Source organism: Thamnophis sirtalis, unplaced genomic scaffold, assembly GCF_051295495.1.
Source record: "Thamnophis sirtalis isolate CommonGarterSnake01/CBP01778 unplaced genomic scaffold, rThaSir2_p1.2 scaffold_8, whole genome shotgun sequence".
NCBI lineage: Eukaryota > Metazoa > Chordata > Lepidosauria > Squamata > Natricidae > Thamnophis > Thamnophis sirtalis.
In genome coordinates, this window is record NW_028261388.1 from 58,878,783 (window position 1) to 58,891,343 (window position 12,561).

Here is a 12,561-nt window from a genome sequence, read left to right on the forward strand (position 1 = left end):
AATGACTTTAATTTTGGACATGGCTCATAGGTTCAGTACCATCATAGTTTGGAATGGTCACTGAATGGACATAAGAGCTAAAGGAATTAGGTGGATAACTGATTGAATCATAACTCATTCGAATATATTACTGAAAACTTTTGAATTCTTTTAAGACTGAAAAGAATGTATCAGTTTCCTAAACAATTGTTATTAACAAATACCCAAAAAGAAGAAAAATACACAAAATTATAAAAGGGGAGAAACAAAAACATACAAAACATACATTTGCAGACATACATACAGTATATCAATAAATTGAAGCTGACTTCTGGTTGACGCCGTGGTGAGAACAGCTGGAAAATAGGGGAGCTAAAAACTAAGAAGATTAAAGATTTAGAAGTAAAAGAAAAACCTAAAGGATGATTTAAAACCTAGAAATCCTGGAAAAGCCAAACAACGTTGTGAAAAGTGACGATTGGGAGAAATTGCTTTTCTAAACTTTATCTCCTCTGACTGGATGACAATCAGCTGTTTCTGGGTATTTTATATTCTGGAATTGGAAGCAGGGAAGCCATCTACTGGAGGAAGATGATTACTGCATTGTATAAAATCCAAAAGAAAATGAAGAGAAAGTAAATAACATCTGGAAAACTATCTGACCTTGACTTTATCTTAGTAGGCAATTGGAATGCTGGGAAATATTTACTGAGCTTCTTGAAAATTCAGAACAAACTACCTTTTTTAGTGAAGGGAAACCTTTATTGACTTTTTGCTGAAAACAAAAAATAAATGTGTGATTTATGAATTTGATGATTAAAAATAGAATATGAAAGAAGGGAGACATACATTTAAAGAGAGGATTAAACAATTAATGCATTTAATGCTTTAAAGTAAATCAGAAGCTGCTCCTTTATATCTTTCTTACTTTTTCCTTTTCCTTTTTTTCTTATTTATGACTTTCATTTATTTTCCTTATTTTAATCCTGCCTTTATTATTTTCAAATAATACAAGGTAGTAAAGATATATAATATTATCTCCTATTTTTCCCCACAACAACAATCCTTTGAAGTGTCTTAGGCTGAGAGAGAGCGACTGGCACAAAGTCACCCAGCTGGCTTTCATACCTAAGGTGGGAATAGAACTCACAGTCTTCTGGTTTCTAAGCCAACATCTTAACCACTACACCAAACTAGCTCTCAAATTTGCATCCTTTTTGTTCTGAAAAAAAATCTATAATAAAAGTTACTTTTTTAAAAAAAAATGTGATGTTTAATTATTGCTTTTATTTCTTTCAAATGTTTGAGAATAAGTTATACCAAGGAAATGTTCTTCATTTGTAAATGTAATACTGGTAGTCTTCGACTTACCACAGTTCATTTAGTAACCGTTCAAAGTTACAACAGCACTGAAAAAGTGACTGAAGTGATTTTTTCACACATACAACTGTTGCAGCATCGCCATGGTTACGTAATCAAAATTCAGACCCTTGGCAACTGGCTTATATTTATAATGGTTGCAATGTCTTGGGGTCGTGATTGTTTTTGTAACCTTCTGATAAGCAAAGTCAATGGGAAAGCCAGATTCACTTGACACCATATTACTAATTTAACAACTGAAGTGATTTACTTAACAACTGTGGCAAGAAAGGTCGTAAAATGGGACCAAATTTACTTAACAGCTGTCTCACTTAGCAACTGAAATTTTGGGCTCCGTTATCGTAATTTGATAACTACCGGTATATCTTTTCAAAGCTGAAAAATTGATATAATTAGATAATTAAAAATACATTGAGCTTTTGTGGAAAAATATTGTAAAATTGATTGTTTCAAGAAGGTTATGTAGATATTCCTATGTTAATAACTTTGTATTATTTCAAGCAGATAAGGTACTGAATTTGTTTTTTAATAAGAAAGATAACCCCCTAGATTCTTTACCTAAATTACAGCTATCACATGATGCTGAAGCAAGCATTATCTTCCCAATTTCAGTTTAATTTTTGGATATATTTTTATTTCATTTTCTTTCTCCAATATAAGAATCAAATTAAAAAAATAATTATGGCATGTTTACTATGTGACTCCTTTGATATGGTTTGGCTATTTTCAACCATAACTCCATTGCATTTTCTTGCACTGAAGATTGCAAGATATATTTGAAGATACCAGGATGAAAGTATAATTTCAATCCTTATTCACATAATAAATTTACCCTTTGTATAGTTCTATATTTGGGAAGGAAGGGGTGATACAGATACCGTGGATTATTTTATTGCCAATAAATTTTGAATATCTAAAATTGTGAAAAGTTTTCTTGATTTCACACTTTGGCCCATATGAAGTGAAGTGACTAAAACTCCTGAGTAAATATCAATATTGGGATTTTCTTAAAGAGTTCTTTTTTTATAAACAATTAAAGACTACCACTAAGCTGGATATTAATCATTTGAAAGAACTCTTAAATAAAAAGTCAGAATAACCCATATTAACAGATCAACTGCTATGGGTCATTAATAATTATCATTTTTAATATTAAGAATAATTGAACTTTAATAATAAAATAACATTGATATGTTTATTACAATCTTAATATAAAACTAAGCCAATATGATTCAGCAAAAGATTCCTCTTTATGTTCCGCTAAAGATAATCCCTTATGTAATAATTAAGTTCTGACCCTCTGTGCGCATGCCCAAGATGGTGTCCTGTCGCATTTGAGGAGCGCTTCGGGGAGATGATTGTCCTTCCCGGGGGTTGCAGGGGGTGCCCTATCCCATTGTTTGTTCCAGGTCTAGCTATGAGAACTTCCTGGGACCTCGGGGATACCCTTGAGCTGCGATTTACTGCTTCGTAGCCGGAACATCGTGAGTGAAGGTTGGCGGTGAGAGGAGAATGAAGAGCGTCGGCATCTGCCGGCGTGGGTGTGGTCAGCGGTGGTGGCGGGATGCCCGGCCTGGGGTCTCTGCAGCCGGCATGGATGTGGTCGTCGGGAGGCCCGGCCTGGGGTCTCTGAAGCTGGCGTGGGTTTGGGCAGCAGCAGCTTCCCACTACCCCCCTTGAACACTGTCGGCTTCCCCCCCCCCCCCGGACATGTCATCTCCTTGTTCCATCTCCCCGTGATGTCATCCTGTTTGGTTGATGTCACACTCTCCTCTATGTTATACTGCGACAGGACTTTATTCCCTTTGGGAACTCCCCCTTTCCCGGGGATGGCCTTCTTGCCTATCAAGACGCTTCCTTAATGACGGATCTTGGGATCCCGAGAGGTGGCATGTGAAGAAGAGTCTTCTTAGGGGTTTTGTACAGGGGGTTTTTAATCAAATTTTAAGGGGGGGCAGGGGGTTGATACGGATGGCTCAGACAGGCTTGGGGGGGAGTCTGCCAGGGCACAGGCCAGAGCTAACTAATGGGTGCGGGTCGGGAGTGCTGGGAAGGGTTGGGATTCCGGGGGAGACATTAAGCCATTCCATTGGGAGGGGGTGATCACCATCTCTACTGTTTGTGGGAGAGGCAGATATGGTGGGGGCTGAGGGCCAAATTATGTTTGGGGGACACAGGTTCGCTGTTTAAGAGTGATCGCACGTTCCGACCCTCATCACACTTCTCACACCCCTGGGTGCTCGGGATTACAGGACCCTGGTCTCCGGCAGATGTCGCTTAACGCCATGTCTGTGGTACATAAGGCTCCCCTCATTTACGACCTCATACAAGAGGGTAGAGCGGACCTGGTGTGCATTACAGAGACCTGGTTGGGCGATGAGGGGGGTGTTCCCCTTAGTGAATTATGCCCACCAGGCTTCTGGGCGTTTCACCAGCTGAGAGCCCAGGGCAGGGGCAGGGGGGTGGCAGTGGTTATTAGGGAAAGTCTCGGACCTCAGGAGGTCACTGTGCCTCAGATAGGCGGGTGTGAGTCCCTTGGAGTTCAGGTGGGCCTTTTTGTTACGTACTTGTCTCCCTGCTACGTTTCATTGGCCCTGTCGGAGCTGCTAGATGTATTAGCTGAATTGGCGGTTGATTTTCCCAGGCTTATGATCCTGGGGGATTTCAATCTGCCTTCCATTGGCAAGACATACGAGTCAGCTCGGGAGTTCATGGCTTCCATGATGGCTATGGATCTAACTTAGTTAATTCAAGACCCCACCCATAATGGGGGACACACACTCGACCTGATTTTTGTCTCTGGGCAGTGGATGAATTATCTAGATTTAGGGGATATTTCTATCCAACCCTTGTCATGGTCGGATCATTTCCTCATCAGGCTTGACTTCCATACTGCTACCCCTCACCGCAAGGAGGCAGAACCGACTAGATGGTTCCACCCCAGGGGCCTGATGGACCCTGAAAGGTTCCTGATGGAGCTTGGGACTTTTCCTGAATCCCTTGCTCACAACTTGACCGAAGCCCTAGTGGAAGCCTGGGATAGGGCGGCCACTGGGGCTTTGGATCGTGTTGTGCCTTTGCGGCATCTGACCCGGTGTCGATCCCAGGTAGCTCCCTGGTTTATCGAGGAGCTCCAGGAGATGAAACGCTGGAAAAGACGCCTAGAGAGTGGTTGGAGGGCCAGCCGGTCCAAATCTGATCGAACACTAGTAAGAATTCATATTAAATACTACTTAGTGGCAATAAAAGTGGCAAAATGGCAACATTTTTCTGCTCTTATCGCGTCCGCAGATAACTGCCCAGCCGTCCTGTTTAGGGTGACCCACTCCTTATTTAACCAAGGAACTGGGAAAGACCACTTGCAGGGTAGGGCTGCAGTATCTGCAGGATAAAATCACTCAGATCCGGACAGGCTTGGACTCTGACTGAGTAGATTCGGGCGAGTCGACGGGGATGAATCTTGTGGAGACCATCTGGGATGAGTTTGACCATGTGACCCCCGAGGGCATGGACAGGATTATGGGGAGACTCAGTGCTGCCACTTTTGTGCTGGACCTGTGTCCCTCTTGGTTAGTCTCGGCTTCCCGGGAGGTGACACGAGGCTGGCTCCAGGCAATTACCAACGCTTCGTTGAGAGAGGAGTTCTTTCCCACCGCCTTGAAGGAGGCGGTGGTGAGGCCCCTCCTTAAGAAGCCTTCCCTGGACCCAGCTTCTTTAGCCAACTATCGTCCGGTCTCCAACCTTCACTTTGTAGCGAAGGTTGTTGAGAGTGCGGTAGCATGTCAGCTTCCCCAGTACCTGGATGAAGCTGTCTACCTGGATCCGTTTTAGTTGGGTTTCAGGCCTGGATACAGTACGGAGACGGCATTGGTCGCATTGGTCGATGATCTCTGGCGGGCCCGGGACAGGGGCTGCTCCTCTGTCCTGGTCCTATTAGACCTCTCAGCGGCTTTCAACACCATTGACCATGGTATCCTACTGTGATGACTTGGGGGGTTGGGAGTGGGGGGCACCATTTTACAGTGGTTCTCCTCCTACCTGTCGGATCAGTCGCAGTTTGTGTTGACTGGAGGGCAGGGATCGACCCCGAGGCATGTCACTTGTGGGGTGTCCCAGGGGTCGGTTCTCTCATCCCTCCTGTTCAACATATATATGAAACCACTGAGTGAGTTTTGGGGTATAGTATCATCAATATGCTGATGATACCCAATTTTTCATCTCTATCCCATACCACCCAAACGATGCCCTCGACATGTTGTCCCGATGCCTGGAGGATGTGCAGATCTGGATGGGGAAGAACAGGCTCAAGCTCAATCCCTCCAAGACTGAGTGGCTGTGGTTTCTGAGCTTGAAAGAAGGATGGCATATAAATCCAATAAACCAAACCAAACCTAAGTTACAAAATGTAAAACAGATGAGACACTACTCAAATTATTTAGAATTATGCTGCTACTACTACTCAATTTGTATTTAATATCTTGTTACAAGAGCAATATTGTTTAAAAATTTGAATATCAGTTTTAATTCTATAACCAAGAATACGGTATCTAATATTACAAGATGAATTACAGATTTATCATGTTTGGACAACAATAAAATAGATTATAGTTCGATGTTAGAAATACAGAGCAACTCCAGATTTACAATTACCAGTATGTCTTTACTTTCTATATATGAGCTGTCTATCAAATTTATTTAAAAATTCTTAACAAATTTAATAGCCAGCTCATATATAGAAAGTGAAGACATACTGATAAATATTATGCTCAAGGATTAATTTTCTTTCTGTAATATAAAAAAGTTTTTGTTTCCTTTTTTGCCTTTTCCTCATTTTTCTTTGTCTTTTTCTCTTTGGTATATTAAAGGAATAAAAATAAGCTTTAAAAATAGTACTAATTTCAAATGTTGCTGTGCAAAATTATTTGTTTTATATTCTTTATTTTTCATAATGCAAATTATTTGCTGCAAAAGTATTCAACGAAGCTAATAGTTTCTTACAAAGAAGTATGTATGTATGTATGTATGTATGTATGTATGTATGTATGTATGTATGTATGTATGGCAAAACCATAGAAGTATTTTAAAAATTATATCATTAGTACTATTTTTTTAAAGGAATATATACTACTTTCCCACTACCAAATCTTAAAATGCTAACTTACTTCACCTGTTATTTCTGGAAAAGATTTATCCTAGGAATAAATAAAATTGTCTTTAACTGAGGCATCTAAAGCCTATAATGTTTGAATGTGGTTTAACAAACCTGATTTTGCATTATATGATAATTAGGCGAGTGAGATCTTTGTATTTTTCATCATCATATAAGCAATCATTTCAGAAGAGATGATGAACACAATGAAATGTTTCTGCTACTAAGAGAAAACAGAGCGAATAAATAAGCAGTTTCACTAAAACTGCAAACTATGTAAAAATAGACTTTTTAGGTGTATTGTGCAAGTTAAAATATATTATTTCTTAAGAAGAATAAGGCAAAAGTGGTTTTAAACCTATCAGTATTTGTTTATTAAAATATATCTGTGTAGTGTTGTGTGATAATGAACCTTGTGTCTTATTTCAGAGAGATTCCCCCTCTACATCCAGACAGTCCCCAGCTAATGGCCATAGCAGCATTAACAATTCTATTTCGGTAAGACCTCCAGTTCCAGACAGAGAGTATTGCAGTCTTGTTGGTGCTAATGTACCATTCTTTTTCTATGTTCAATCTATTAAGAAAATGAAAAATACTTAAAATTCCCTATTTTTTCTCATTCAATGGTTTATTCAGTAATATAATTTTCTAGTGAACATCCCTTTAATGAGTTGCATTCAACCATCAGGTAAACATTTTAATCATTTTGAAATATGCTTCTTGTTATTCTTATCCTGATTAGCTCAAAGTTAAACAAAAAGAATAATTTCCATTTTGAACTTTTGTTTGTGTTTTTAAGCAAAACATTTGTAAAGCAGATATTTGAGGCCTTCAAGAGCTAGGCATCATCATCATTATTACTATTGTTATTATTAAAGTTCTCTAGATTACCACATTGGTTTCCGCTATCTGAGTTAATGAATTGGTGTGTCCCTTGCTATTGTTGTACCTGCACATATTTTTGTGAAATATGAGCCTTGCCTGGATATGAAAAGCGAAAGAAACTTTCTTTATAAGCATTTACAAGCAAGCTATTAACATCACATCTTTAACACAAAGTGCTGTTCTTTTTACCATATGTTCAGGCAAAAAGATATTAGTAAACATTGTTGATATTGCTGCTGTTTACTTTTTCTGTGAACACACATGGTAAAATGTTAAAAAGTATCTGTAGAAAAACGTTGCCTCAAAAATATTCTTTGTATTTCTGCTGTCAACACTAAACTAAACATTTAAAAACCTTCTGGAGAAGTTCAAAAACTGTTCAAAATATTGCAATTACATTTTGATAAAAATACTAAAATGGATACAATTAAATATTAGCTTCAATTTGTAATTACAATGTTAATCAATATTAATGCCTCATCAGGAATACAGTTTGAATATTAATATTACTTTCCTTTGTTTAAGGAATTTTTGTGTTGAAGATGATCAATTCTTTATTAAAAGCACACTTTCTATCTGCTTAAATTTTATCTGCTTCAGCTTGCTGCTAAACAATCTGGGTTTGACATTTTCTGAAGATAATTATAGTTAATACCTCTAAAATAGCTTTGACATTAAAACTGTTACCTATTTTCAAAGTAAGATGAAAAATTACTATTCCTGGGTTGACTTTATTCTGCAGGACTTGCCATCAACAACACAACCGAAAGGACGACAGGTGAATAGCTATTTGCCATAAAAGCTTTCATAACTTAGTTACTTAATACCATTTTCTCCTTACCATTTCAATTTTTTTATCCTATGATGTGCTGATTCAGATTTTACAGCTTTTATCATTTTGTGTTTTATTTATATGGCTGATCAACACAGACTATTTATCATGTGGTACTCCTATTACTCCTATGATACTAAGTTGTTTTTTTCTTACTAACAGCTTCTCCATTCACTTTCATGTTGTCTGTCAGCACCAACATTCTCATCATATTTCATTTGATTTGATTTTATGATTTTGATTTGCTATTTTGTCATGTTATTGCTATGCATTAAATCTTATCCAAGAATCATGTATTGTGCGCATATTTGTCTTAATAAACCTTTTATATATAATTGTTGCTTTCTAGTAGCTTTATTGCCCTGATGAGAGCAGGATGGCTCTTCAAATAAGATCATTACAAATGACTTGTTATATATGATCAGGCTGAAAGTGCAAATGATGTACAATTAAATGTATTAAATTTAATTAATTACAAAAATTAAAAAGGACAGGAAAGTAGCCTTTTTTAAATGAAACAGTTGTGGGGATTCTCTTTTAGCTACATTCACATAAACACAGAGGTTGGGGAAATACACTTTTGTTTTTTGTTTTTTGTAGAATCAAAAGCAAGTATGGAGGAACATCCAGCTGCTACCCTTTATTTATTATTGGACTCCCATAAGAGCTTTTTAAAATTAGTTTGTTAGGGGTTTTTTGTTTTAAAGAAATAGAAGCAATTGTCCATTATTGTTGTACATATCTTTAACTGAGATACTTTAATCTTTGATGCTATAATGTAAAATTGCAAATTAAAAAAATAAACAGTGGAAATCAAAATCCTTTATGTCAGTTGGTTCAATGGATTTTCTGTCTGCCCCACCTTATTCCAAGTAAGGATTCCCTAGAGCTTTCCCCAGATTTTTCAAAAGATCTGGAACTTAACTACAAACAGAAGGGCTGTTTATATTTTTTTTAAATGAACAATTGCAGCCATATCTTCTTTATATTTGTATAACCAAAAGACCTCTTTCAATTTCAGATTTTCTTGAACATGTGTGATAACAGTAAATGGATGATAGATAAAATTTATGAAAAACTCTTAATTGGGCTGTATCTTAATACAGAAATTGCATATTTTATCTGTAACTACCTTAATAGATCTTAAAAGAACTCTAAAACTTAATGCACATTAAGTTACAGAGATAAAATTGCTTTTTAACATGAAGAATATTAAGTAAACTTTCTTGTTTTAAATCATGACCTTGGATTTTATAAATAAAACCAATTTAGGTTTCTTTGAAAGTGCAATAAAACACTAACCCAGCCACACAGAAAAAGCAAAGTATGTGAATCTATATTTCCTCGTGTTTGTTCATAGAACAGTAATCATTCCAAAACATCATTTAACATTATATGTAAACCAATTGTAATATGCCTTGATGGAATGAATTTAGTTCATACAATAGTAATAAAAATATGAAATGTTTTATATATTATTATTAAGCAAAATAAATGTACCCCCCAAAATAAACAAATGTAAATGATTCCCTAGTGCATAAAGATTCATGTGGCATTTCAAATACTCTAGTTTTGCTTTTATTTTCTCCAAGATATTTTTTTCAACTTCCAAGACTTGTCAATAGCCCTGATATTTCCTAGATATCTCCAAATATTAATCTTATATTAAATATCAATTTAATATAATATAAATAAAATATTAATTTTAGAAAAGCTAATCCTGCTTAGCTTTTTGAGATCACCCAAGGTCAGCTCAGTGATATACATTTTAAAAAATCATTTATTCTGAGAGATTATACCGTTGCCAAGTAGTACTGTGTATAGCTTGTGAGCTGGGTTTTAAAAATGTTATTAGTAACTGAATATATGTAGTTTAAAATGAAGTAAGTATAAATTATCCCAAGGATGATTCATAAAATTGAACCCCAGCTTCTCATAATGATTAATTGAAAATATACTTTATTTCTCTTACCAGTTGAGATTAAGTAACAGTTTGACAGCCACTTTTTATTAGCTAGATGTAATTCAACATTTGCTGTTCTGGCAGCAGATGATATACTGAGGGAGCTCAATATATTTGGACAAACCACTTCTCACAGTTTAGAGTCATACTCCTACAATCCTTCCTTTTTGCAAGCAAAAGATCACCCCTATTTGTTCATATGAACATACTTTTTATATAATTAGTGCACAATATTATATAATCCTTTAATTGTGCTTTTCTATTATTCCTGTATTGTGGTTAATATTTCTCCATTTTTATAAATGAGGCATGAGGTGAAACAGTAATGTGACCAATAAAATTATACTCAAAATGTAGTTTAAAATATTTTTATTCATATTTAGCATTATGTTCCAAAAAAACTGCAGTATAATTGCTAATCTAAATAATTTTTGGATCTTAGTTTATTAATATGTGTGAATTTGTCCACTTGGTTGAATTTAGTTCAAGCAGTAGATCTGTCTGCTTCTTTCTCCCTGCATTTCTCCCCAAAAACTTCACCTAGATTATTATGAAACCCTCTCAAATACTGCAGGTTCTGCTTTATAAATCTATAACTGGGGAAGACAGGATTTTCTTGAAATGTGACAGAATATTGGCTGTATATATGATTTCAACTATAGCTACACAACTCTCTCAGACGATGCCCCAAATCTTCTGCAATTCTATTGTAAAGGCTGTTTATAAAAGAAAATCAAAGGAAAACTTAAATCTGTATATGGAAGCTATTATATCTAAAATCCTAACATATTAACTTAATATTTTCTGTCTCTTAATATTGTTTTCAGATATATGTAAGAGCACAATTTGAATATGATCCAGCAAAAGATGATCTTATTCCCTGCAAGGAAGCTGGTATCAGATTTAGAGTTGGCGATATTATCCAGATTATTAGCAAAGATGATCACAATTGGTGGCAGGGTAAACTCGAGAATTCAAAAAATGGAACTGCAGGACTCATTCCTTCTCCTGAGCTTCAGGAATGGTATGTTGTTTGGAAATTGATAAACATGAAAGTAGTTTGCTTAAATTTTTAATAATTGAATTTGTTCAGTATTTCATATTTTAAACATTTGTGGTTTTGGTTGATAAAGAGAATGCTTGAATGAAGTAACTTGATTGGCTAGGCTATTACTGAAAACAGAACATATTTTTAGTTGTATAAAGTAGTATGAAGTATTCATTAGGTCACTTGCTATAGAAATTTAGGTGGCAGTTTTCCTAAGTAAAAAAATCATATTTTTCCATCCTCTTATAAGAGAAGATAGAGTTACTTGAAAACTTGTGTGTAAATAAAGAAAAAAATTATCAGCCTTATCAAAAAATACCTAAAACAATAAGGAAGCAAGAAGATGATCCTGCTATTGTTGCCCCATAGCCCAGTTGAAAATATATATTTTAATCAATCTTTCACAAAATCCAATATGAACACCATATTGATTCTGGATATAATGTACGGTTAGATCTCATTTAACAAAGATAATTGGGATTGGCAATTCATCACTAAGCAACGCAGTCTTAAAATGTGATATAACATGACTGCACTGATTTACAACAGCAGTTGTGGCAGTTCCAATTGCCATCATTAGGTGAATCCTATGCAGTTGTTAGGCATGGCTATGTGATCACCATTTGCTGGCTTCCCCATTGACTTTCCTTGTCAGAGATTGAGAGTGAAGGTTACAAATGGCATTCACATGACTGCGGGACTATGTAATTGTAATAATTGTAAACTAATTGCTAGGTGCCTGAATTACAACCATGTGCTACAAGGATGGCCACTAAGAGGATTGTCTATAAGTGTTCTTATTCAGTGCAGTTGTAACTTTGAACAATCGCTAAACAAGTCACTAAACAAGGATTGCTTGTATATGATATTATAACTGCCATCTGCAAGTGTACTAACTTCTTTCAGTTTAACTATTATTCCTGAAACAACTTCAGTCTCACAGAATATACTAACAATACCCATCAAACAACTTCATCCTCGTGTTGGTGAATTTTTATTTGCACTGTTTCCACTCATGTCTTAACATACAACATAAAATAAGATAAAAATGATTGAAATAAATATGACAAGAATATTTCTGCCTAGATAATATCATAGTAAAAACAGCCAGCTCACAATAGTTGAAAAATATTCTTCCTGTCCCCAAATTGATTTGCTAAAGTAGATTATAAAAGATTATAGGTGGTTTAGAAAAGTAGTAAACTGTTCCAGACAACAACTTAAATTTCATCAGATGGCATTTGTTTCATTGCAATCACTATCATTATAATGGACTTTAAAGAAGTTACATTGTTTTTAATTTGGCCTGAAATACACAGTTCTTG

The 12,561-nt window shown here is 35.9% G+C and overlaps 1 protein-coding gene and 1 pseudogene across 21 annotated transcripts in view; both read left to right on the top strand.

Annotated features, from left to right (window-relative positions):
* CASK (calcium/calmodulin dependent serine protein kinase) overlaps nucleotides 1-12,561 on the top strand; it is a 333,687-nt gene that overhangs the window by 259,820 nt on the left and 61,306 nt on the right. For 7 of the 21 annotated variants that reach the window (XM_087721753.1, XM_087721756.1, XM_087721755.1 and 4 more), the window contains 3 exons: nucleotides 6,938-7,006; nucleotides 8,136-8,171; nucleotides 11,016-11,212. In XM_087721753.1, coding sequence (XP_087577879.1) covers nucleotides 6,938-7,006; nucleotides 8,136-8,171; nucleotides 11,016-11,212 — 302 coding nt within the window. Of the gene's footprint in view, nucleotides 1-1,052; nucleotides 1,113-6,937; nucleotides 7,007-8,135; nucleotides 8,172-11,015; nucleotides 11,213-12,561 lie in introns of all 21 variants that reach the window. The other 14 variants (XM_087721747.1, XM_087721750.1, XM_087721748.1 and 11 more) reach the window with 5 other exon arrangements.
* Nucleotides 3,490-6,929, top strand: LOC148044431 (uncharacterized; annotated as a pseudogene).